Raw genomic sequence first — 27,647 nt, 5'->3', positions numbered from 1 at the left:
GGTTCCCTAGATTTCCTAAATTTTACTCATATCAAAAACTGAAACTTTTTACCTAACACACCTGGATATTCAGAGAAAATGTTGTTACAAAATGCAAATAAGCAGGATTCAATTCATTCCCTCACATGACCGCCTGCTACCTCCGAGGCATCCTTCTCCACTGAGCACCAGCACGCAGGCCTCTGGCACAGCCCTTGTGCTCTAGGACCGCACCCTAGGACCTCACGTCGCAGTGCAGTTGGCTTCGACACCTGAACACTGTGGCCCTAAAGTTTGTTCTAGGGGAGCTTAGCATGTCATAGTCCCACGCTATCCTGCCTGGAGTGCGTTAACGCCAGTGAGGGTGCTTGAAAGTGTGCACCGACCCACACTTCTATTTGAATCACAAATCACTGATGATGTGCCATATCCTTGTTAAAATGAAGATGGTGTGTGTGTCAGTGTGTGTGTGTGTGTGTGTGTGTGTGTATGTACACACGTGAGCACCAAGGCAGTGTTTGTGGCCCTAGGTTGGTATCACAAGTGAGGCAGGGCACAGTCATATTACAAAAACTGCCATCTGACTTCTCATCTATAAGCTGTGAAAAAAAAGTTTATATTCACATATAACACAGATTAAGGTTTTAAGAGCTTGGTAGGTTCAAGTTAAAGAGGCTAAATAAAAAAGGCAATAAAACAAATAACAAGTTTCACTTTCAGAGCAACAAGCGTAGCTCAGGGTAGGGGTTGCTTTTGCTTGAAAGCAAATACAACTTACTAGATGTGTGACCTTCAGCAAGGTAACTGTCCGTGTCAGGAAAAATGGAAATTTTGGTCTCACAGTCTCAAGGCATTGTAGGTACCGTGCTTAGCATAGCACTTGGCAAATAGTAGACATTCAAGTAAAAGGAACTGCTGTTGTTATTATTATTATTGTTATTATTATTTATACCCCTCACCCCACCTGGGATGTTTGCATTTTAAAATTGAGCTGTTGGACAATGAATATGTTAATTCAATGGAAAGAACCTCCAGTGATACAATTTCTAATTCTCTGGTATGGAATTAAAGGAGATGCACAAATTTGTGTGGAATATGCTTTAAGTAGAAGTGAATAGAAATGAGGATGACTGTAGGTCTAGGATGTACAACTGTAAGAGTGTGCATGTGTATGTGTGTGTGTGTGTGTGTGTGTGTGTGTGCATAAATTCTGCTGTAAATGACCACGCAAATGTGGAAATTAACATAGCAAATTCTCTGCTTCTGCTCATCTGATCCCTCAGAATTTTTCCGCTCTTTAAGTGATGAAATTATATATGCTTTCCTCCCACTCCCTCTTCAACATTTCCCTCTCCTTTAAAAAAAAAAAACTTTTTAAATGTTTGTTTATTTTTGAAGGAGAGAGACAGAGTGTGAGTGAGGGGGAGGGGCAGAGAGAGAGGGAGACACAGCATGTGAAGCAGGCTCCAGGCTCTGAGCTGTCAGCACGGAGCCTAACGCGGGGCTCGAACTCTCGAACCTTGAGATCATGACCTGAACCAAAGTTGATGCTTAACCACCTGAGCCACCCAGGTGGCCCCACATTTCCCTCTCCTTTGATTCCTGTAGCAGGCAGAGAGCCCATGATACCTCTTGTGTTGGTTTCCCCACTGTCTTATGCTTGAGTATGGAATTGTCCCCATTATATTCCAAATTCGAAAAGATCACTTTTATTATGTGTATTCACCCAAAGTACAGTGTGGGCTGAAAAGAGGTAATATTTATTAATAATATTCCTATGGACAAAAGTCAGTATCTTCAAAAACGTAATCATTTCTGGGGCATCTGGGTGGCTCAGTTGGTTAAGTGTCCGACTTTGGCTCAGGTCATGATCTCACAGTTAATGGGTTCGTGCCCCACATCGGGCTCTGTGCCGACAGCTCAGAGCCTGGAGCCTGCTTCAGATTCAGTCTCCCTCTGTCTCTACCCCTGCCCCACGCATGCTCTGTGTGTGTCTCGCTCTCTCAAAAATTAATATTTTTAAAATTAAAAAAAACAACAAGCATTTCCAAAAAACCCTCAGAGACACAGTCAAGTGAACTTCAGAAAATAAGATGAGCAAATCAAATAACATTTTAAAAGTGATACCCTCAGTGTCCTGGAAAAGTAAGTTTCTTCATTTGCTCATCCACTGTCTTCTTTCTGTGTCATAAGGAAGAGAAAGAAAAGGGTTCAAGCTAACATGAAAGACTGAAGCCACAGGCACCACAGCAATGCCCAGTGTTAGGAGAACGCAGAGGGATTTCTGTCCCAGGAGAGACGGGGATGCCTGTGTCTCGTGTGTCTTCAGGCTCTGGAGTCAAGGCAGGCCTGCAAGGACCTCCAGGAACAGACTCAGCGCTCTGTAATGAGTATTCCAGGGAATCAGGCTTTCCTGGAAGAAACAAATTAGTGTGAGAAGCCAGTGCTGTGCAATTTCAGTTTTAAAAATAGCCAAGTGTTGTTAAGGCTGCGATGTGCATGGGAAAAAAAAGGAAGCCCTTGTTAATATCTGCCTCGGCTTTCACATGGAAACAGAGGAGCTACACTCAAATTCTTCCCTGGCAGCTATTGCCAAGGTCATAAGGTTTGTATCACTTGGAGTCACTTTTTGGCCCTTCCAATGACAACGTTTGGGGGCATTGTGTCCCCTTTGATCAAATTGGTCTCGCAGTAAAGAACAGCCAAGTGAGGGCTCTGCCTCTTTCACTTAGGACCAGGGCTGTGCTTAGCTGTCGTCTCAGCCCTTCATTTGCATAATTGCCCTGGGAGGCTAGCAGGGACGCTCCCTGCAGCCGTGCCTCTGCTGACTGCAGAGACCCCACCTGGCACTCTAAGTTGGTGCGTCAGCATTTTAGGGAGGAATGAATGAAAAATCAATCAGGATGACTGCAGTGGTACCATGCACAACTCTAACCTAGTTTGTCCATAATCTTCAACTCTTCACCATCGACCCAAGCAGTGTTTAAGATGGTAAGTGAATCTGTAATAAATGTGCTGCTTTTACTTAATCAGGGATTTTTGTTTGTTTGTTTCTTCTTCTTCTTCTTCTTCTTCTTCTTCTTCTTCTTCTTCTTCTTTAGAACAAGCAAATCCAACTTGCTTAGGAATCCACATGTAAAATGAATGACGATGTCAAGTTTCATGCAAATATTTTTCATTCGCTCCGGTTTAAGATTCAGTTTCTAATTAGACCCGGTGATACTCACGTGCAGGGCAGCTATGTCAGATGGTGGTTTTGTTAAGTAATACTTCAAATTCAGAGATCAAAATAATTTTTTAAGTCTTTTTATATCCTTGCCATATCTTTTTGTAACTAACTGTAACTCTCTATATCAAAACAATACTGATTTACATCTCTAGATTTACAATTCTGCAAAGATAGAGTTAAACACTATTTGGACTCTGGCTGCATAAGGGAAACTGGAATTGTTCAAAGCTGCAGTCTTCAGCTCCCAAAGACAGCTACAGTAACTTTCTGAACAGATTGGGTTAAATATTTTTACAGACCCATTCTATGATGATAAGGCGGTAATAAGTTGTGCAGTGCAACACTCCAAAGGGTTCCAAATCTCACAAGCCTCTTTGTATGTGATGCTCTCACAGTGAAGAAGATTCTTTGGGTTATAAAGATGATGAAGAGTCTACTTCTCCTGGTGCTGATTTCAATCTGCTGGGCTGATCATCATTCAGACAACTATACTCTAGATCATGACAGAGTTATTCACATCCAAGGTAAGAAAACGCAGGTTCTCATATGAAAGTCAAATTAATTTCAAGTTACTTGGAGTTGGGGTGCTTGGTTGGTGTTTCTTAATTTTAGCTCTGCTGCATTGGCTTTTTCTTTTCCTTTCTGTTAACTGGTGAACATGCTTTTCTGGTTTTTGAATGCTATTGCATTATAGTAAAGAATTGAGGACAATTAAAGCAGAATGGCTTAGGAATGTCCAACCGCAAGGGGCTGATGCAATTTGTTCAGGGCTTTTTACTACAGTTGGTGTCTTCCAAGTAGAATGAAGGGCATAAAGTTTATTTAAATGTAAGCGAAAGGAGGGAGAAATAGGAAGTAAAACTCATGATGGAAGGTCATTCTGTTCGAGTAATCATTAAGAAAAACCGTGTGAAAATGAAAGTGGGACAAGCTAAGGTTCAGGAAAGAGTAACTCACTTTACGACAATCTCCTCTGGCAAAGCTTTAGTTCCCATAGACCAATGTGTTGCCCCTGCATATTTTGCAGCTCAGCTGAATCCTAAGCTTGAGAGCTGTAGCAGGATTTAAGGCTGCAGTAGAATGCAGCTGTTTCCTCAGTCCCAGCTTCAGACAAGGGACATCCTGCACTAAGAAAGCCGACAGACTTATGCAATAAGAAAAAGATAGTTTGCAGCTTCTCTCTTTGCCCTTGTAGGCTGAATAATTAAAATAAGAATTATAGACTTTAACAGTTCAAACACACCAAGATATTAATTTTATTTTTTTTTATTTTTTTTTCCAAGATATTAATTTTAGATGAGCTCGGTTTGAGGACCAGAGGTATTGTAAGTTTGCTAAGAGACATAAAACATTAAGTTACATCTTCAAGGTCGAAAGCGTAGCCTCCAAAAACCGCATCCACTGTTGGAAAGTATGGTTGGCGAAGGTCAAATGCTAGTCTGGCTAGAAGTATTTTCCTGTATGTATATTATGACCACACAAATCGAATTCTGAATTTGATGACGTCTAGCTATTTTAGACATCTCTCTTTCAGTTCTCTTTGCTTCCCGCAGCTTTAAGTTTTCCAATGTTGGACCATGAAAAGGAATTATATAATCATAAATTTTACTATGCAAGCTGCTGACTCAGCTGTTTCCTTGAATGTGTATAGTAGAATCCAGGCTGTCTCCCAAAGACTATACGGTGTTTACACATAGAGATTTTCTAATGAGGGATAACATCCTTTAACATCTAATCACAGAATTAAATGCAGCCAAAATAGGAATACCTAGTCATTAACAATAGCAGTTTGAAGCGCTCTATAAAATAAATTCTAGCTGTGGTTTCAAGTAATTATTAAATTCCTGTGACATTATGAACTATGTACAAACCATTTAGTCTAAAGTGCACCCAGAGTATGCAAATATTGTTTTTAAAACGTGTTAACATGTTAAAAATTACTCTGGGGAGTCTCTAAGACTCAAGTTATCTCAGCAAGGAAAACTTCGTTGGCTCCTGCCTTTCCAACCCATATATTCTGCTGAAATTTAGTGCAAAGGAATTTCTTACACAGGGATCAGAATTATCCAGATCATTTGCATACACTACCCAACTTTTTTAAGTGACCTGGTAGTCCACCTCATTTTAATTGTAAATTCCTATTCTTAGAAAGTTACTCACAGCTTTCAAGTAATAACACTCATAGGCCTATACTTTGCTTATGGAAGTTGTTACTGAAAGGTGATTTGGGACAGTATTGGGATGCTAGGTCCATAAGTCAGAATTTATTTTAAAATTGCTCTAAATATTCATCATCGTTACTTTTGTTTAATAAAAAGTTTTCTTTTTCCTTTATGATTGTACTCAGATGGAACTTTCATATTCTTCAATCCTTCAGAGAAACACTTCCAGTGGTCTGCCACAATTTCCGTTGTCTTTTACAATACAAAAGTAAAGCAGACAGCAAAGTAGATAATCACTGAAGTAGGCAACCTTCATTATTTGCTGAAATACTACATTATTTTTTCACATTTGGAACTGTTATTAATCAAACTTGGCCCAGAAAGGATTCAAGGGAGCTGAAATCCTTGTGAATTTTCTATGAATTTTGCAGTCAGATGATTAAATTAGGAATCTAAATCTCAGATTCCTGAACTGGACTGAAGAGCAGTATATGCTTCTCTCAGGGATAGAAAATTGCTCAAGATTCATGTTACTGCAAAAATACTTCTTCTATCTCCCATTTTTCATTATATATCGATTTTTGTATTCTAAGTTCTCCAGGCCTAAATAACACCCAGAGGAATAATGCTCATCACCCTCAAATTCTCCTTGGCTGCAATGGTAAAGATGTTCAACACTTTAATACATCCTTGAATCTCATGCATAAGAGTTACCTAATTAATTTTCTGAAGGCTTCCTGCCAATTTTGTTTTAGAAGGTTCTTTGGAGATATAGGCACAAAAAAACTTAATCTGGGTTTAAAAAAAAAAAAAGTCAGATTACCAGGAAAAAAAAAAAACAGCAAGGGTAGGTCCCTGTCCAAAGTGTTTCTAGTGAAAAGAATTTTCTGGTGATGAAAAGTCTCCCAGATTCCCATGGGGGGAAACACAGCTTTAAATAAAATTGCACGCATACTAATTTATTCTTTTTTTTTTCTTGAATCAATTTGGTTACACAAGAAAGCAAATGTCACTTGTCCATAAAGTCTGCTAAAAATGAGCAGTCAAGATATTACATTGGCTGTCATACACTGCTCTCAATATAGGAGAGGGCCATTTTCTCAAGTACTTGTACAGGAAGAGACAGTTCTCGTTAATGCCTTCTCCATAACCCTCTCAACTAATGGATTATATTCCTCATTTCATAATGTGCCTAGTCAAACAACTTCCAAATCCTTTGAAACTTGAGATCTTTGGGAAGGATTTTGTATGGAAATCCAAATTACACAGAAGTACAATTTTTTAAATATTTGGGTCAGGCCCAAAAACTCTTTGTGTAGGCTTTCAATTACTAGTAGAAGTTCAGAGATGATGAATATGCTTTTTAAAGTACAAGTCTTAAGACAAAAGAGAAATGTTGTGGTCCTTTTCCCATTGACCAATGTGAAAAGCAAAGCAGGTACAGTTATCCTGAACATGTAACTGTTTGACCTTATCCAGGTCAGAGAGCCAGCACTTCCTGCCTCTGGTGTTCAAGAGAAGGTCTGATGGCAAGTTCAAGAGTTTTACCCATTATGCCACTTACTGGCTTTAGCACTTGGACAATTGATCTCTTCAAGTCTCAGTTATCACATCTAGGAAACTGGGCATGATCACTGATTCCAAAAAGTTTTGTGAGAATTAAATTAGGTAATACATGGAAAAGTGCTTAGTACTGAACCTGGCACACAATAAGCTCCCGCTAGATAATAGTTGTTGTCGTTGTGGTTATTACTTCCTAACCATCATGGAAAACTGGTTTTTATGGGTGGAGGGGATGGGCTAAATGGGTGATGGGGATTAAGGAAGGCACTTGTGATGAACATAAGGTGTTGTATGGAAGTGTTGAATCATTAAATTCTATACCTGAAACTAATATTGCAATGTATGATAATTAGCTGGAATTTAAATAAAAAGTTGAGGGCCGCCTGGATGGCGCTCACTCAGTTAAGCGCCTGACTTCAGCTCATGCCATGATCTTGCAGTTCGTGAGTGTGAGCCCCGCATCAGGCTCTATGCTGACAGCTCAGAGCCTGGAGCCTGCTTTGAATTCTGTGTCTCCCTGTATCTGTCCTTCCCCAGCTTGTGCTTTGTCTCTCACTGTCTCTCAAAAATAAACAAACATTTAAAATAAATAAATAAATAGTTGTGAAAAAAATAATAAAAATAATAACAGCAGCAGCAACAACAACAACAAAACCCTGACTTTTAAATAGAAAAAGGAGGGGCGCCTGGGTGGCGCAGTCGGTTAAGCGTCCGACTTCAGCCAGGTCACGATCTCGCGGTCTGTGAGTTCGAGCCCCGCGTCAGGCTCTGGGCTGATGGCTCATGAGTTCGAGCCCCGCGTCAGGCTCTGGGCTGATGGCTCGGAGCCTGGAGCCTGTTTCCGATTCTGTGTCTCCCTCTCTCTCTGCCCCTCCCCCGTTCATGCTCTTTCTCTGTCCCAAAAATAAATTAAAAACGTTGAAAAAAAAAAATTAAAAAAAAAAATAAATAGAAAAAGGAGGGGCGCCTGGGTGGCTCAGTTGGTTGAGCATCCGACTTCGGCTTGGGTCATCGAGCCCCACGTCAGGCTCTGTGCTGACGGCTTGGAGCCTGGAGACTGCTTCAGATTCTGTGTCTCCCTCTCTCTTCCCCGCTCATGCTCTGTCTCTCAAAAATGAATAAGCGTTAAAAAAAAAATTAAATAAATAAATAGATAGATAGATAGATAGATAGAAAAAGGAGCACAAATACCAGTGGAAAACCAGTGGTTATCTTTTCAAATTCATTTGTTAACAGAACCATATCATTACCTTAGGTCTAAGGGAGTAAACATTTTATAAGTTGCCTCTTTGTCCTCCTTAATTTCACAATTTAAGATTTGTTCAACATTGTTAAACATCATCTTATAATTTTTACTTTCCTATGGAAACTGAAGCTTTCCAAACATAAGTAGTATTTCCCTTAACATACTTACTAGGTAAACACAGATAAACTACTTTAAATTTTTTGAAAGAATATTAAAAGGAAAAGATAATGTGTACCAGGAACCCCTGACAGAAATGGACATTCCCACTCATTGCGGTTGGTCCTTCCATTCGCTGTGTGTCCCAAATGACTCCTCTGTTCCAGTTTAATGTGCGTTCCTTTTTGCTAACTAACGTGCCTCCCTTGCCTCATCAGACCGTGAGCTTTGTAATACCCCAACTGTATAGTAGTGCTTGGCACCTAGTAGGTGCTTAACATACGTTTGTTGAAAAACGAGCGAGTGTAATGAGATACTTCCAAATTATTGCTATCACAATGAACATTTAAGTCCTGTGTCATTCACAGCATTTAGCATATGTGACACTTTACACTAGAGGATTGCTTCCATTCTGTAATGTTGGCATAAGTTAAATCATAGTTTATAGAATTTGAGAATTCAAAAGAACTAGTGTAGATCATCTAGATCAATAGTCCATTGTACAAATGAGGAAATCAAGACTCACAGCCTTTAGTTGCTTGTCCCAGGTTGCATGGCTGATGAGGGAATTGACTCTCAGCTAATGCCCTCCCTTTCTTCAAATCTGGGCTCATTTCTCACTTTCTTAATGAAATTTCTCTCTCAGCAGCATTCTGCCCCTCCTCGGACACCCCGATCTCTCTCACACCTTCTCTTCCTTTTCTCTGTAGCGCTGATTATCTACCCTACTTATTGTTTTTAACGTTTATTCATTTATTTTTGATACACACAACATGAGCAGGGGAGGGGCAGAGTGAGAGAGAGAGACAGAGAATCTGAAGAAGGCTCCAGGCTCTGAGCTGTCAGCACAGAGCCCAGTGCGGAGCTCGAACCATGAAGCAGGACATGATGCCCTGAGTCGAAGTCAGGTGCTTAAATGACTGAGCCATGCAGGCACCCCTCACTCTACTTATTTTTATGTAATTGTATCCATCTCTGCTTCATGTGTCCATCCACTCCACAAGGGTAGACAGGGATCTTCGTCTGATATATCCAGTCACCTAAACCACTACCTGGCACATAGTAGGTGATCAATACATGTTTGTTGAATAAATGCAAGACCAGCATCCAGGTACTTTTTCTAATCCAGCCCTATTCAGTGTTACCAAAGCCATGAGGTGTCTTTCTAGTTCGTGGAATGACAGGCAGTCGAGGAGGAGGAGGATTGGGAGTGTGGTAGCAAATTTTGTTTGCTCGTATGCATGGCTCCCATACTGCACACAGCATGTTACGCTCCATGAGAGTCCACCAGAGGCAGGAGGCAGCAATCTTCCTGATGTGTGTAGGCAGCTTTGAAGAGTGTTCGATTTATGTTTGGTCACTGCAGTGCTATCCTGTTCCTTATGTAATATCTGCAGAGTTGGGATCTGGTGGTGCAGAGTGGATCACAGTGGGTGGAATGAATTTAGTAATGTATGATCACAAACCGTCTGCAGAGCCAAAGTTTAATGTGAGAACGAGATAAGTGTTATTCCAGCTTAATTTTCTCTCTTCCACTTAAAACTCATTTGGACTCTGAGTCTGTCTTGAAAAGTTAAATTAATTCATTTTTGTAGTTTTGAGGCAGAATAATGCTATTTGGCACAAATTTAAAATCCACAAAGATTAAGTGTATTTTCCAAGTCGCACTTACAGAAATATATATACTATTGATAATTCTATCTAGAAACTACTAGCTATAAAATATCAACAAAGTTAACCATAAAATTATAAAACTTAGCAACATCATGAGTATTGAACGAACTTTCTAAAATCTATTAGTTTACGATAGGACATAAAGCCAAATACGATAATAAGAACCAACTACATTAAACACAGGCCTATCATTTGGTCAAACTAAGAATATGAATATAATAAATGAGCCATCAAAAGAAGGAAAATAATCATGTACTGCACACAAACGTACATGCACTTAGTGGGGCTGCTATAAGGGAATATCATAAATCGGGTGGCTTATAAATAACAGAAACTTATTTCTCACAGTTCTGGAGGCTGAGAAGTCCAAAATCATAGCACTGGAATATTTGGTGTCTGATGAGAGCTAGCTTCAGGATTCATAGAACAAGGTAGAAAAGAACAAGGTAGCCCTCCTGGCTCTTTTCTATAAGGGCACTAATCCCATTCATGAGGACTCATACTCATGACCTAATCACATACTAAAGGTTCTACCTCTACAAATCATTACTTGGGGATCAGTGTTCAACATATGAAAAAAAAATTTTTAAGTTTATTTATTTTGAGAGAGAGAAAGTATGAGTGGGGAGGGGCAGAGAGAGGGGGAAAGAGAGAGAATCCCAAGCAGGCTCCACACTATCAGTGTGGAGCTTGATGCAGAGCTCGAACTCATAAACTGTGAGATCATGACCTGAGCCAAAATCAAGAGTCAGATGCTTACTGACTGAGGCACCCAGCTCTCCTTAACATAGGAATTTTGAGAGCATACAGACATTCTGTCTGTGGCAAGCACCTACTCTTACAGGCATTGGGGACACAATGATGAACAGAACACACAGTCTTTGTCTTCATGCAGCTTTTCATCCAGTAAGAGGATGAAACAGACATTACTATGAATATAGAACTAAGGACTATGATAACTGATCGAAAAATTATGGAATGCTACAGAGAGAACACCATTACCTACTATTTCTTTTATTTAAACAGAAGCATTCAAAAAAGCAGTTTCTTTAAATTAGAAATAAAAGTCAAACATGGCAACACCTTTCTTCAACTATATAGTCCTGGATACACACACATTGTATAATTATACGTATATACATACATACTCAATGGTCATGAATAGAAAAGGCAAGGGATTAAGTGATTATAGATTATAGATTATAATTATAGATTATAGATTATAGATTATAGATTAATTTCTATAAACATATATATAAATATAATTTCTATAAATTCCTTAATCTTGATTCAGAAATATGTATATTTTCATACCAACTTTGCATCTGCTAGCCCGTGCCCAAGCGTTCCCTGCATTTGTGTGTCCTTTTGAGAAAATCTGCAGTCAGGCACTTGATGAACATTGGCCTCTTTCAAGCAAAGCACTGGGTTATTCTCTGAGGAAGGACAGACCATGTCCTCAGTGAGATTACCAACAAAATTATGGCAACAAAAAGTAACAAAAAAAGAACAAAGTAAGTGTTAAACAGAGGTGGAAACATGGAGAAAAGAGTAAACAGCTACTAAACAAAAAACTCTTATTGTTTAGAACTTTGTATCCATACTCACTAAAGTTTTTATCACTTAGTAGATTTAAACTCATAAAATACATCTTAAGAATATTTCTAAACTTGTTACTGAGTAACCTAGAATGCTGATTCTATGTTATTCTATAAAGCACATTAAAGCAACACATTTTATAATATTTCCAGGTATAAAAACCTACATTTAAAAATCTCTTGGGCCCGCCTGGATGGCTCAGTCGGTTAAGTGCCTGACTTTGGCTCAGGATGTGATCTCACAGTTCGTGGGTTTGAGCCCCATGTCCAGGCTTTGGGCTGACAGCTCAGAGCCTGGAGCCTGCTTCAGATTCAGTGTCTCCCTCTCACTCTGCCCCTCCCCAGTTCTCTCTGTCTCAAAAATAAATAAACATAAAAAAATGTTTTTAAATCTCTTCAGGTAGCAACAAGTTCACACCAACAGCCATTGCTTTCTCTGTTCCATTCTGGGTGCTGATATGCGCAAATCATGCAGGAAACCAATAATTATTTGGAAACTTTCCCAAATAGTGAGAAAATCCATTTAATACAGAAACCTTTCCCTCTGGTTGCAGTTTTGCAAGAACCAATGTTGACTCAGCTAAAGCACTGACCTATAGCTTAATGGCTTAATGTTAAAGTAATTTCAACATGCTATGTTTCTTTGACTTTACTAGATATCAAGAAAAAATAGATTTAGATTTCTTTGTTGATTTGGCGCTTTATTTTAAATGTGAAGTAGAAAATTACTGTTTTAGGAGAGTCTTTTGGAATAGAAAAATCTACCAAAATGGTAAAAAGTTAAAATATTCAATTAGGGGTTATCAAACTGATAATATCCAGTGGGGATAAATCTTCGTTATGGAAATATTTTTATTTCAAAATGAAGACAATGAAAGAACAAGAAATGTAAAATTTCTATAAATCTTCAGAAATATTTTGTGTATATTGTAGTAGCACTAAACATATGTGCCCTCAAAAATGTAGTCAATACAAAGAGTAGGTGTTTTAATCTTATTTAAATTACATATGTTGGTTACTTGACTTTTATGCTTACTCAGTGACTAGTTACCACATGTATGAGCTCTGAGTAGTATGTTCTCACACACTTATGGATTATTCTGTGAAGTATATTGAACAACTGAAGTTAAACAAGAATTCTCCAGAACTACCTTTTCCAACCCTGCCCACTCAGAAGGGTCAGGGACATTAAAGATAAAAACACATAAAGTCTACAGTCCATCACATATGAAATTAACAAGGAATGTTAGAACAGGGAGCATTCACTATAGTCAAGTGGGTCAGTTAGGTGAAGAAGGAAAAAAAGGAGTATCCTACCTTGTTTCTAAAGAGGGATCATAAACTTTAAATAAGAACACCACTGAAAATCTATCCTTGAAGTATGGAGATTCCCACTTCTAGATGATTCTATTTGTAATCATGCTTGCTTTTGCCTTATTCCTGGAAAGCATTGGAAATGATGTCTGTGTATTTGGCTCAGAGTTACAGAGTTATTCACTGAATTATAGTGAAAGCACAGGTGAACAAGAGATGTGGAGGTTGAAGATAGGTAGGTTTCCTTATAAGTCACGATAGGCATTATGTAAATTTCTTATGTTCTTAGTTACAGGACTCTATTTTTTCACTATGGATTTTTGATTATCTGTGGCTAATTATGTTGGTAAGAAAAAATAATTAACATCTTCACACAAGTTTATTTTTCCTGTTTTGTTTTTTTAAGAATAGATGGGTAAATTTTAAAGTTTTCTTCCCTAGTGTAATGTGGGTTATGAATAATTATTACTTTCTTTTGAAAAGTATCATAAGTTATACTGATAGGTTTTAAATCTCCAAAATCTGCATATAATTATTTTTAATTCTCACTTTGCTTTTTCTTTTATCACACAATCATTAACAAGGAGTCTTGTAGCGTAAAATAATGAAAAGCTGATTAGATGCTTAATACTGTACTTCCCTGAAATGTTTTCAAGGAAACAGAATACCTTATTTTAAAAGATGAATAAAGTAATGGGTTTTTGTAAACTGCCTACAGTGTACTAAGATTGTGAGGGGGGCCTCCAGGCGGGCATGGGATGAATTGCTGTAGAGGAGAGTCAAGCAGGGTTCTGTGAGCTGAGATCTGAATAGTAAGCAGGAACCAGTCACATCAAAAGCCAGGGACAGAGCACTCCAGGTAGAAAGAGTGAGAAATCATAAAATTCTCTGTGATAGGACTAACATGGTGTCTTTAGGCTGGAAAGAAGCTGGAGGCACTGCAGCCTCACAGTGAAGAGGGTGTGACTTAAGATGAGTTGGAAGAGTAGGCAGGAGTGAGACCACATTGCTTTGTATTTGGTCTAGAGTTCAGACTTTATTCTAAAAGCATTTGAAAGTGGTTACAAGGTTTTGAGCAAGAGAGTAATGTCAAATGGTTTACAAATACAAAAGTCCACATTAATACTGAATTATGACGTGCCAAGTGGAAAGGTAAGATATTTAAGAAGGTCTTGTACTTTAGATGAGAAACTATGGTGGTGGAGATGAACCAATTAGAAAACAAAAGGAGTAGAGATAGATATAGAGATGAAGGGAAAGAGGCACATCAAGCTCAACTTCGAGATTTTGCCTCGAACAAATGGACGGATGGTAGAGGCATAAATAAATGGAGGAAAATTGGGGGAAGAACAGGTTTGGGCAGGGGAAGCTCTTCCCTCTATTCCCCGAATAGTTGTCTATTCGGCATCCAGTACATGCCCAGCAGAGAGTTGGATTTATTCATTTGGTGCTCAGGGAAAATTACACTGCTAGAAAGTTTTGGAATCATCAGCACACAGTGCTATTTATAGCCATGGATCAGCTGAGAACACCTAGAGAAGGAGGAAATGCAGGTAGAGATAAGGAGACAGCTCCGGTCTGAGCTTCAGAGGTGCTCAATACCAACAGGTAGGGGGAAGGAGGATGCAGATACCACATATTTGCTTCCCAGAGTCTGAATCCTGCTCACTGAAATGCGGTATTTTTTTTTCATGTAACTTTTTTAAAAATCTAAATTAATTGCAAACATTTTAAAATTGGAGATATTTGCATGAAAATCTTCATTTCTAGCATCTGCTGAAAATTCCAAAGACCTGCTGTTTTTCAACCTGCATTCCCGTTGGACAACATCAGCAGGAATCGGTATCCTGCTCCCCTTCAGAATGGAGCATGCGCTCACCGCAATGGCATGGTCCGTTCCACTCCCTGTTGTTCTCAGCACCTTGGTGTTCCCATCACTTCCCTCAGCCTTGCCCACCTGGGCATTTGTGTTCAACTTACCTTTCATTTGTTTCAGCACTCAACTTAATACTTGACACATTCTAGACTATCAATTTATGATTGTTTATTAACTAAAGAAGCAAAAGATCCCTTGTGCCTCCAGGGCTGACTCTGTGACAGTATTATCTTGATGTCCTGCATACTAAGTGAAGACTTTAACCATACTAGTGTATAAAACCAACAATGTCTTTTCTTCAAATTACGGATAATTTGACCTTACATTTCACCACAAAGTGGAAGTGGTCTGAGCAGAGACAAGTAGATTTGATCTCTACCCCTTTACCACATAAAGCCACATTTCCACTAATTAAAGAGTGTGTGGTTAATTACAGCCTAATGAAGATAAATGACTCATGCTAATGTTCTGGTTTCCCCATACCCTTTGAAAGAAACCTGTAGGACATTTAAAACCCTGAAAAGTATATTTTTATTAGGAATGTCATTCACCCTATTAGTGAAATATTCAAATTTTATTTTTTATTTTATTTTCCTGTAATGTATTCCCTAATCTCTCTATCACTATGATTTGGTTTAAAATAACAGTAATTAAATACTAGTTCATTATGCATAAAAGTCTTTGATAACATAAATTTAAAATCTGAAAATTGTTAACCAGAGTAGATAACGCTGAGTTGACAACGGTAGTAAGGTTATCTCTAGTCCTGGGGCCAGTTATATTGGATGAAGCAATGGCAATAATATAAGCTAATATTAACATTGAAAACCACTAACTATGTGTGATCCGCAACAGAAAATGCACTACCGCAGTCATCTCGTTTAGGACTCACCACAGCACTGAATGAAGGTGGTTATCCTCACTGAAGTTGAGAAAGGTTCAAAGCTTGCCCCTGGTCATATGGTTATTAAGGGGGAAGCTGAGATTCAGACTCAGGCAGGTTAATCCTCATGTTCCTAACCCAAAGGGGAATCGACTCTTGAAGACTGTTGAGTGAATTAATAGGTGAGAATGGCTCTCATTTTATTGTATTCCGTCGATACAACGATGTTTCAGAAGAAATCAAATCACTACAAAAAAACATTTGGTCTTGGACCCTGAAGAAACTATTCTTATGAACTATTCCTATTTCTTGGAGAAATCCTGCTACCATAGTGATTCTTAAGAGGAGTTAGAGGAGCGGGGTGGAGCAGGGGACAGCTGCCAATGAATACATGCCATCCCTGTCCCCAAGTGAAGACTGTCTGGAACCCCCAGGGAAATTGACAAGGAGGCAGGAAGAAGTTAGATTCTATAGATGTAGATAGATTTGGGTTTTTCTGAAAAGGCTTCAAGGTGGTGGTCCCGGATGTACTCCTGTCCTGCTAAGAACTACTAGATTAGAAGAATCAAAGAAAGTTGATGAGATGTCAATTTCTCAGGAAGCAATACTTTCTAGGAACTGTCTTCTGAAAGAGCACAGGAAAGAAGCCAATGTGGAAGAGAGAAGCTGGTTTGCATACCTGGCACAATTTGGATCTCAGCAAATGTTGGTTAGTAAGAGTCACTGGGCACTTACGGTGTGCGAGGCACAAGGCTAAGTTCTAAGCGAATGACCTCATCTCACTCACACAAGAATCTAGGAAGAAGGTGGCTTGACTCCATTTTACTCAGGAGGAAACAGAATCACGGAAATGTTAAGTAACACAATACAAGAGCCCGTATGTTTAATCGAAGAATTATAACTACCAAAAACATACATGAACAAATCATGAACATGGAAAAACAAAGCCCACAAAGAACTTAGCAGACAGAGCTAAACACTCTCATCACAACTTACTTCTTCCTGCTAGAAAAACAGAGAAGAGACAGAGTATTTTTCAGGATATTAACACAGTTTCAGGTTTACCTCTGAGAACAAAGATTTTTACACTGTGTTCAATGGATGGATCCCTTAGAGCTACTTGGAGGCTCCTAATACCTATTTCAAGCAAAGAAGCTCACCTTTTATCAGATATATGTGGCAAAGGTTTGTCTAATATATCCTATGGGAAGAAAAAGTTCCACTGTCCCAAGGGAAAAAAAAAAGGTTGTTTTTTTTTTTTTTTTAATCAAATATTGCCATAGATCAACCTCTAGGCTCTAAAACAATGATAACATTTATCCTTATTTTTTACTATGAAACTTGGATAAGACAATAACACAGTGCACATTCATGATAAACATCACTCAAAACAATACTATATTTTGGTGTGGGCAGTTTCCCATTACAGAATCCATTTAGCTCTAAGGCAAGGAAGGAAGATGGATATGGTCAATATCTAAGAGAATGCTCCATAGCACATCACATCAGATAATGCAGGTCTTGACAGAAAGGACACGTGCCGTTTAAGAACATAGGGAAGCCACAGTTCTAGGTAATTTGGTTCAGCTGCAGATTGATAGGAGCTAGCAGGGCACCGACTATACAGTAGTTGGAAACAAAGTGGGCCCTGGCAGGAGGTCAGGGCCAATGTGGGGAGAAGTGTATTCTTATAGTGTGTGAGTCCAAATGGCAGGGTCACAGATGGTCACAAACAGCTATAGTCACTTTACAGCAAAGAGTAGACCTCACTTCCCAGATTTCTCGCATTGGACTTACCCTTTATAGTCAAAACTAGACAACAATCAGGACCTCTGTCAATGGCTTGGGAATAGGGAAAACGAAGTAAAACGTTCATGCTTTGAAGACATATTTAAAGATAACATTTTTATTAACAGACGCATAGGTCTACAAAAATATACTCCTGCAATCACACAATATACTGTAGTTGTGGCTACCATCTTCTTGGTCATCTCTCCAGAGATAATTTTGGCAAAGCTTGGCGTTTACTTGTCAGTTAAATTTCCCCGACTGTTTTGTTTATTTTTGTATCATTCTATTTAGTGTGGGCATAGGTTATATATTTGCACAGTTCCAAATTTTTGAAATATATATAAGTGTACACAATGAAAATCTCTCAAGGTTTCTCTCCCAAATATCCACCTTACCTTCCCACAGGCTACCAAAGTTATTAGCTGCTTGTGTTTCTTATAAATCCTTTCAGATACAGTTTAAGCAAATAGAACTATTTCTTTTGAATTTAAGTAAATGGCAAGAAACACACATACCTTTATGTATCTTCAGGTCAGACTTTATTTTTTTTTAATGCTTATTTATTTTTGAGAGAGAGAGAGAGAGAGAGCAGGGGAGGGACAGAGAAAGAGGGAGACACAGAATACAAAGCAGGCTCCAGGCCCTGAGCTGTGAGCACAGAACCCGTCGCGGGGCTCAAACCCACAAACCATGAGATCATGACCTGAGCTGAAGTCAGACACTTAACCAACTGAGCCAGCCAGGTGCCCCAGGTCAGACTTTAAACTCCAGATGAAAGCAAAGATGGGCTACAGACAAATCCAAGAAGGTCTCAAACCCAGATCGGCTGGATGAGGACAGGGCAAGAATGGATCATTAGAGCCTGTCCTCTGGCCTTTTCAGGTTGGCTTTTCCTGAAATGCTGAGTCCCGGAGGAGAGGCTCAGCACCCTTTGCATTTAGGAATAGCTAGTGAAGAAACTGAAGCTCTGTCTCTGACAAATTAAAAGCAACCATCCCTCGGAAAGGACACTGAAGGCTGTCTGGGGACCGAGGGGGGCAGCCAAGACAGCAGAAAGGGCCCTCATAAAAGTTTTTGATGCACAGCTGACTAGACACAACAGAATCATAGCCAAACAATGGGAGGCTCTGACTCCTGGTGAGCAACTTCAGGAAAAAACTAGAGTCATTCCAGTTTGAAGGAAACAAAATATTCTCAGCTAAATGAGTAAGATGCTCCTTACTTTTTTCCGAAATTATGCATCCTACTCAAATGTAATGTGTGAGGTACAGTGAGAAACCAAGATCTCAATTATATATTCTGCTTAAATATTGGGCTCTTAACAGGTATCTTTAATTGTGTCTATAAAATGTGTTTATCTTGGAACTACATCAGGATATAAGGCAAACCCCGTCATACCCACGTCTCACTGCCATAGCCGGCTGAGGCGCTAGGCAGCACCAGACCGTGGCAGTCCTAGACCCTTGTTGCCGCCAGGCCCTACCTGATGCTGGAGGAACAATGTTAACAAGGCATGGCCTAGAGAGACAGAGTGGTCATTTGCAGCAGATTATGCTAAGCACAGCCATGAAGACAGAAACCCATCTCAGGTGCTCATTCTCCAACAGGTTTGGCTTATATATGGTATTTTCACCATAAGCCTCTTCACCACAAGCATTTTTGCTGCAGATATTTTCATGGCCTAACTAACTGGCAGTAAGACCACTGTGCCATAAAAAACTACAAATTTTTTTTTAAAAGGCACATTCATTTAAAAGGGCATAATGAGGGGTGCCTGGGTAGCTCAGGTGGTTAAGCATCCAACTCTTGATTTCAGGTCAGGTCATGATCTCATGGTTGGTGAGTTCGAGCCCCACATCAGGTTCTGAGCTGCCAGTGTGGAGTCTGCTTGGGATTCTCTCTGTTCCTACCCTGCGTGTGCTCGCTCTCTCTCTCTCTCTCTCTCTCAAAATAAAAAAAAATAAACTTTAAAAAAGGGGCATAATTAAATATGAAATAGGAATAGCAAAATTAAAAAGACTTTATTATGAAATACAAAATACTTGAATACATTTAAAATGTGTGCACAGTCATGGCAATACAAGCAAAGAATTGATTTTGTTTTGTGGATGGTTCCTAAGCACTTGTCTTCAAAGTCTTTCATTCATAGTAATAGGACTTTTTTTTTCCCTGTTGATTCAACTCGTTGTTCAGCTCGCTTCTTCTTTCTTCTCTACAATCTTTTCCTTCATTAAGAGACTTAACAGTTTCCAAATATGAGGATTCACATCTGTAACTGAGCTTTGTGTCGCAATAGAAAAGCCTGTTATGTTGTTGTTTGTCCTTGGCATATTGTCACCTGTCCCTTTGAGACATTCCAAAGTTCTATGGGAAACATGGGTTCAAACTCTGTGTCACTGTACGAAGGCTAAAATTTATGTAACATAAAATGGGAATACTGCATCAATGAAGAAATAAAACCAAACTGTCAACCAGTTGATGAAACCAACAAATTACCAAACCAAAAGTGCAACCAGTTGTGTTTTTTTTAATCTTTTATGGCAAAATTGCCTTTACCATTTATTCATGCAGCTGAATATTTGTAGCAAAAATACTTGCAGCAAGGATGCTTATGGTGAAACTACCTAGAACCAGTCTGTGTGCCCTAAGGAAACTAACACCTTCCACAGTGTTAGTCTCACAGATCCAAACCAGCCAAGTGGTAACAAATGTCACAAAAATAAGGAACCATTTTTAAAACCTGTGCAATTTTCTCAAATGACTCAGCGTGGAGCTGACAATTGAATTTTTGCCTCCCAGTTTGGAATGCCAGGGAGGAATTAGCTTTTTCTTTGAAGTGATAAAAATTTTTAGGAATACTGGTGGTGGTGGTGGTTACACAACATTGTGAAAGTAATTGATGCCAATGAAATGTATACTTAAAAATGGTTGAAGTGGCAAATTTCATGTACATTTTACCACAATAAAAAGAATTCAAATGATGTTGGTGGAGTTTTTTCTTGGGAGAAGAGTATTTTTAATGTCCTTGTTTAGCCATCTTAAATATGTTCCCCAGTTTTATTGTTTTATTTTTTTTTTTACATTTTATTAATCTAAGAAATCATCAAGTCTTGAGGCTACTTCACCTGTGTACCCTATCGAGAAAGTGACCAATACTAACATTGGTTATTTTGCAGAATCTGCAATTCACTTTTAAAAGACAAACTTTAAGGGGTGCCTGGGCTCAGTAGATTAAGCAGGCAACTTGGGCCTAGGTCATGATCTCAGGGTGAGTTCGAGCCCCACGTCGGGTTTTGTGCTGACAGCTCAGAGCCTGGAACCTGCTTCGGATTCTGTGTCTCCCTCTCTCTCTGCCCCTCCCCAGCTCATGCTGTGTTCTCTCTGTCTCTGAAAAATGAATCAACATGAAAAAAAATTTTTTACAAGGCAAACTTCGATTTGTAACACCTTCTCTTTTTTTCTGTTACATACATTTCTTTGGCAATGAACTGCTAAGTAATAATAATAATAATAATAATGACACTTTTAAAGGAATGAAAAACAATGGGTAATAGTCCAATACCATATTTCTAAATTGTTTCTCTGCAACTAATTGCTTTTGTCCTATTGTTTAAAAGACTTCATATAAATTACACAGCAATGCAAAGATCTGTTGTTTGGTCATGCCGATGCTTTAATAATTTGGTGAAACTGAATGATGTCCTCTAGATTTCACAGCAGAATCTGTAAAATAATAATGAGGGCCTGCTGTTTCCCCTGGAGACAACTGTGGTCTTTGAAGGGCATCAAATCTGTCAAGTCACTGTCTTGGACACTAATAGAAATAGGAAATTTCTGTTACTTACAAATTAAACTTTAAAAAAAAATCCAGTCCTTCCTAAATGAGCATATGTATGTTGCCTAGTTTTATTCTTTCATACTTTTTATTTAAAAAAAAAAGGAAACCAAGCAATTCTCATTCTGATGATCAAAGTTGATTTTTATCCCTTGTTTTTTATTTGCTTTGCAACTGCCTACTTATCAAACAGGCTGATTTAAACATTAATTTCAAGGCACTTAGGTGTTTGCATCCAATGATGAGATTCAAGACTTACCCTAGACAAGATGGGTGCAAAGTTTGTCATGCGCACACTTGATTCCCTTTTCTGTTCTTTGTATCTGCCTTCTCCCCTCTCTAGCTGATGTTTCCTGGCTGACCCCTAACATGATTGCCTGTCATGAGGAGCCTGGCAAGAATCTTAAACTGAATGTTCTCATGAGGCAGACCAGTCAGTCAAACACCCCGAGCTCCTGACTCACTGGCCAGTGCTCCTTCCTACATTTCACTTGTTCTGCAACAGATCACTCTCACCAACGATCCTCAGTGCTGTATCATGTGCAGTGTCAATCTTCTAAAAACAAGCAAACAAACAAAAAACCATTGTTCTCAATGCCAGGCTGGGGGTGTAGGCTAATGAACATTGATGGCCCTCAGTCACCCAATGTGTTACATATTGCACATCTTTCTTAGAGTTCTTTGAATTTCAGCCACAGACTTGTGGCATTGATTACCACAACACCCCAACCTCCCTTCCCAAAAAACAAGAATGGTAGAATTTTATACATTCTGACAGCCTTGTTAGAAAAATTATTTTGTGGGAAATCAGTGGATTTTTGGTATCTGTTCAATTCTCAATATTTTACCACATAAATCATCACCTACTCACAATGTTGGATTATAAGCAAATAGTACCTAAAAAAAAAAAATCAGAAACCTGTAATTCTAAATACTGTAATTCTAAAATACTACGAGATGATGTGCAGGTAACCACAGGAAAAAAAAATTAGAAGTCTCAGTCCCTTGTACAAGGGTTTTGATCTTTGCTTGAACTCTTTAATTTATGAAACACTCAGACCTTGTATTCATTCTGGAACACCTTATGATTATGTAAAACCACACAATAATTTCTACATCTCCTTTATGACACAAGTGGCATTTTATGTATTTGTCACCCCACATGGTTCATAACTTTATAAGTAGAACTGTGGAAGGTTAATATATGCCAAAATTAGGCTCAATATCAGGCAATACCATATTTGAGAAATACTGTGCAAAATCTATGCAGTAGGAAGAGTCAGCAGTGAGTGCACGCTTACTTTTGGTCAGACATAATTCTAAGTATAAGAATACTTAATAATATCCCCTATCCCTGTGTATTTGGACATTGGTTTTAACTTCAAAGTGAAGGCCTTCAAAGAATCATGAGACTGCAACCTCCTGAAGCAGGTGTCCTTCCAGGAACCAGGTAGGAGATGTTCCCTACACCCTTCAGGCTCTACTGAGCAATCGGCAGCACTTTCCTCCTCCCAGAAAGAAGATACTTGGATGCACTCAATGTTGTAGGGGAAAAAAATTATACGTAGGGTAGAGTTGGGTAGATTTACCATTCATCCCTTATGATTCTATGATCCTAAATAAAAAGATAAAGAATAAAATCTAAAGGAAATGCTTAATGAGCTGGATTTATGATTCATTTTAATTAAGCCATTATCCTTATTTTATTATCTATTCCAAGTGGAGGCATTAATGGCTTAAACTTTTCAGTTTCTGAGCATTGGGCTGACTCCTAAATGAAATATATTCATTTTAAAATACTCATTGCTGTATGATAAAAATAAAACTACCATCTCTATTCCTCATGCTTTTTATTTTAAAATCTGAATCCTATGTATGCCATTAAATAAGTAAGGCATGGATCTGTCCAGAGGTGAGTGGGTACTCTTCCTGACCTGTATATGTTAAATGACTGATGGCCAAGGTTTATTCACTACATGCCTGCCGCAGGCAGGAAGAGTTGCAGAACTTCGTGAAAGGTAGCTTTTGGCAAGCTTCGAAAGCTGTGTGGAGATGAGAAGGCGTGTGTGTCCTAGAGGTTTTCAATTGCTTTCTCATTTTCAAATGTTGCACGTCCTCAAGAGACCTTGTCAAGGTCAAAAGCACAATGAGCTAACCAGGGGAAACCCCAGAGAAAGCCAAGATGTGAAAATAACAGCTGGCTCCCTAGAGAACAGGAGCCTTGCTGGTTTGGCAGGCTTGGACTCTTGCGGTGCTCTCTGGAAGGCTCTCTTGTTCTTGGGGGAGGGAGGAGGGAAACCAAAGGGCAAGAAGAAGAAAGGTGGGAGCGATAAGATAAACTATAAAACAAAATGTAGCAGAAAGCAAAGACAAGAAGTAGAAGGAGATTTTAAGGGTACAAAAGAACCAGTAATTTTTTGGTTAATCAGAAAATAACATGTAACTTTGGATATACTTTTAACATTCAAGTTTTTTTGTTTTTTTTTTTGTTTTGTTTTGTTTTCAACGTTTTTTATTTTTATTTTTGGGACAGAGAGAGACAGAGCATGAACGGGTGAGGGGCAGAGAGAGAGGGAGACACAGAATCGGAAACAGGCTCCAGGCTCCGAGCCATCAGCCCAGAGCCTGACGCGGGGCTCGAACTCACGGACCGTGAGATCGTGACCTGGCTGAAGTCGGACGCTTAACCGACTGCGCCACCCAGGCGCCCCAACATTCAAGTTTTAAGGGATATATTTCAAAACCTGAATCTCTTTAAAGCATTGGCTGAAAGTACCTTTCCGATGTCTAGTCTTCATATGAAAATAAAATATATACATACTGCTTGAAATGCTCCAGAATGTCATATTACAAGTGTATATTTGAATAAAAGCCCCATATGTGAGGATATTCTAAGTTCTTTGCCCAGAACAGTGCAATGAAAACTGATCATGTAGTTTTATATTCTTCCCATAAATAAAATAGAGATTTATTATATTAGAAATCTTAGGTGTTTTGTTTGAAATCTTGAGATGTTTTGGTTTATATTGATGAAATTAGTCATGGAACTATGCCATTTCTCTTGGTCTTGTTTCTACATTTTCGATATTGAAATGTAGAAAAAAGTAAATGGAATTTGCTATTAAATTATCAAATTTTGATGACTGTGGAGTTTTCTACTCAATACTTCTCAATTAATATAATTAACACGCTTCTTTTTTTCAGTGGTTTCAAATGCATGACTCCCTTATAGATGCCCTCTAGGTATTAGAGGTAACTTTCTATGTGCTTCAAAAAAGATTGTGTTCAAGAATGCAGAGAAGCTTTGTCAGATACCCTGTATAGATATATAGATAGCATATTTCATTTTATTTTTTTAAAAAAGTCTACAAGCATCTTAATGGTTCTTTTCTTTTCTTTCTTTCTTTCTTTTTTTTTTTTTAATAGCAGAAAATGGCCCCCGTCTACTCGTAGAAGCAGAACAAACCAAGGTGTTCTCACATAGAGGTGGCAATGTTACACTGCCATGTAAATTTTATCGAGACCCTACAGCATTTGGCTCAGGAACCCACAAAATCCGAATCAAGTGGACCAAGCTAACTTCAGATTACCTCAAGGAAGTGGACGTTTTTGTTTCCATGGGATATCACAAGAAAGCCTATGCAGGCTACCAGGGCAGAGTGTTTCTGAAGGGAGGCAGTGATAATGATGCTTCTCTGGTGATCGCAGACCTCACCCTGGAGGATTATGGGAGATATAAGTGTGAGGTGATTGAAGGATTAGAAGATGATACTGCTGTGGTATCATTAGATTTGCAAGGTAGGTACCTATAAATCATATTAAGCTTGGAAATGATAATTAATCATTTTTCATGATGAGTAATGTCTAGTGGTTACCACAGTGATAATGTGAGAACTCAAAAGTCCATGAATGGAATGCTTCTGCTCTTTTGTGTTTTGCAGTCTGTCACTGATTCCAGCTTTCATATTTGAAATGTACACACAATGGTTATACGTAAAAGTGAAGCTATTTGCAAGTAGGAGAAACGTGCAGTGGAACTGAATTAACAATACTTGGAAACTGCCTTATGCTATTCAAAATTTAAATCTCATTACATAGTTATTGAGAAATTCAGATTGAATGCATTTTTATTATGCTTCTAAAATTATCTCAGTTTCAAATAATGCCAACTTTTGTGAAGGACATCTGCTAGCTAAAATACATGTAATCGTATTCTATCAACTAACTGAAAACTTAATTTAACAAAAAAGTGCCCTCCAGATTTACTTAAATAAATAAGTAAAGAAGTAAACATTTTTAATGGTCCAGACTCTTTTAGACACCGAATACCACGTATTCAAGGCATTCTGGAGGAATTTTATTTCTTAAATAGGCAATCTTTTCAGTAGTTTTAAAAACCAAAATGTGAAGAATGCTAAACAATAAAAAGTGCCCTCGCCATCCCACCTCCCCTCTGCCCAAAGCCCATCGTCTATATGCCCCACTAACAGGGAAACTCCTCTCTGTTTCTCATATCTCAAAATATCTCATATTCACGAATTTCAGTGTTTCTTTACACTGAAGGATGACTAATGGCTATATTGTTGGAATACTTTCCGTCCTTAGGCACATAAACTATAGGTATATGTTTGTTAGAAGCTCCTTTCACATCTAGGACAGACTTGTGCCTTTTCCACACGTGTGTTGGTTCATTAACACATCACTGAAGATGTGACCTTCTGAATCCTATAGAATCCCATCACACGTATGGAGATTTATTAGCTTTATGTATCTAATAAATTGCACAGTATCATAAAGTACATCTTTGTGACCTTCTCTTGTGTTTTAGTTGTACTTCTTGGCTCCTGATTATATGTCACCTTGTACTTTCAGTTTTTATTGATTTACATTAATATCCATAAACATTAGCATTATTCAAGATAAAAGAAGTGATTGGCTTAGAGAAGACTGTTAACCATCAAATATGAATTGACAGCCAATTTCCTTTATCAAAGGGGCATCAGACAGTGGACGGAGCCTTGAGCTAGTAGTCCCAAGACTCTTAGGTTAGTCCTAGCTCTGCCAGTATGAGTTTTATAACTGGGGAAAGTTATTTATACTTACTGTACCTGGCTTCCTTTTCTACGAATAATAGGTTGAACTGTTACTACCCATCGAGTTACTTTTTCTTCTAAAATTCTATTTCTATACCATGTATTTCCTAAACCCAAGTAATTCACATACCATATTTACTGTCTCTCCACATTTATTTTAAAATGAAATTTTAAGTGAATAGAAACCCATATAACTCACCAGAAATAGAAGGACACCATAAAAATAAATACAACTAATATAAGATACTTCTATCTTCCACCTGGATACCTGCATGCTAATAGCTTTGAGCATGAAACCTGCTCTACCTTTGTTTGAAAAGGAGATTCATGTGTTAGAGGATGAGGCACTCTAAGGTCAAGCTGAGACTGTACTCAAGACATAATTAGAGGTGCTGAAAAGGAACTATAAGAAGAATAATTTTTTCCTGCCTAGGCCCTGCACCATCCCAAATCATCATGCTTTCCGCCCTATTGGAACACTTCCATACCATATAACCCATAAGCATACGAGCCAAGCAAATGTGTCCAAGAAACCAATTTAACTGATAAATATTTTTCCAAGGACTGTTTTGGTGCCAGGAGATATAAAGATTTCCAAGCCTTGGTTCTTTTAATTCAAAAGTCTTACAGGCCATTAAAGATCCTAATATACTTTACAAAGTAAGTATTTTAAAATAAGGCAGAAGTTATAATTTCGTAGGTCAACTACACTTCAATTAAAATAAATAAATGAAATCAGGTAGAATTTGGTAAAGTAAGTGGGTACAAACCAGTTGCTATAATTGTGCTCACTATGTATTTTGCCCACTTGCAGTAATCCCACTTGACAGATGAGACTTAGGGAAAACTCCTTTTCTAAGGTAACATGGCCAGTGGTAAGAGCTAGAATTAGAATTTGATACCAAGGCATTGGAAGAAGCCTATGCCTTTATCCACTATGATCCAGGGATTCACGGGAAGGAGAAATTCTCTGTTGGAGAGAAGACCAGAGGCTTCAAAAAGACAGCAGTCTTTGGCAGCTCCCCGCTTGAGAGGATTCCTAAAGGTCCCAGAGTTATTTGGGGGATAACCGACAAACTATCTTTCGGTCATACTGCATTAATTGGTGTACTCATGGTAGCTGTTAAAATTCCCCTCACTGCAGGTAGTGTTTTTCCATCTTTCTTGTGTGCTACAGAAAGGGTAGAAGCCATCAGTAACCAGTGGACCTGCCTTGAAAAAGCTAACATTTTAACATTTAGCCTCATA

General features: G+C 38.6%; 1 protein-coding gene across 1 annotated transcript in view; it reads left to right on the top strand.

The window, feature by feature from the left end:
- The first annotated feature begins 3,522 nt into the window (after nt 1-3,522).
- Nucleotides 3,523-27,647, top strand: part of HAPLN1 (hyaluronan and proteoglycan link protein 1) — a 34,065-nt gene continuing 9,940 nt past the window's right edge. Inside the window, exons 1-2 of the mRNA XM_049649771.1 lie at nt 3,523-3,732; nt 24,733-25,104. Coding sequence (XP_049505728.1) covers nt 3,630-3,732; nt 24,733-25,104 — 475 coding nt within the window. The 5' untranslated portion in view covers nt 3,523-3,629. The remainder of the gene's footprint in view (nt 3,733-24,732; nt 25,105-27,647) is intronic.

This window comes from Panthera uncia (assembly GCF_023721935.1).
Source record: "Panthera uncia isolate 11264 chromosome A1 unlocalized genomic scaffold, Puncia_PCG_1.0 HiC_scaffold_17, whole genome shotgun sequence".
In the NCBI taxonomy this organism is placed as follows: Eukaryota; Metazoa; Chordata; class Mammalia; order Carnivora; family Felidae; genus Panthera; species Panthera uncia.
Note: the sequence above shows the minus strand (reverse complement) of the source record. Positions and strands in the feature narration are given on the sequence as shown.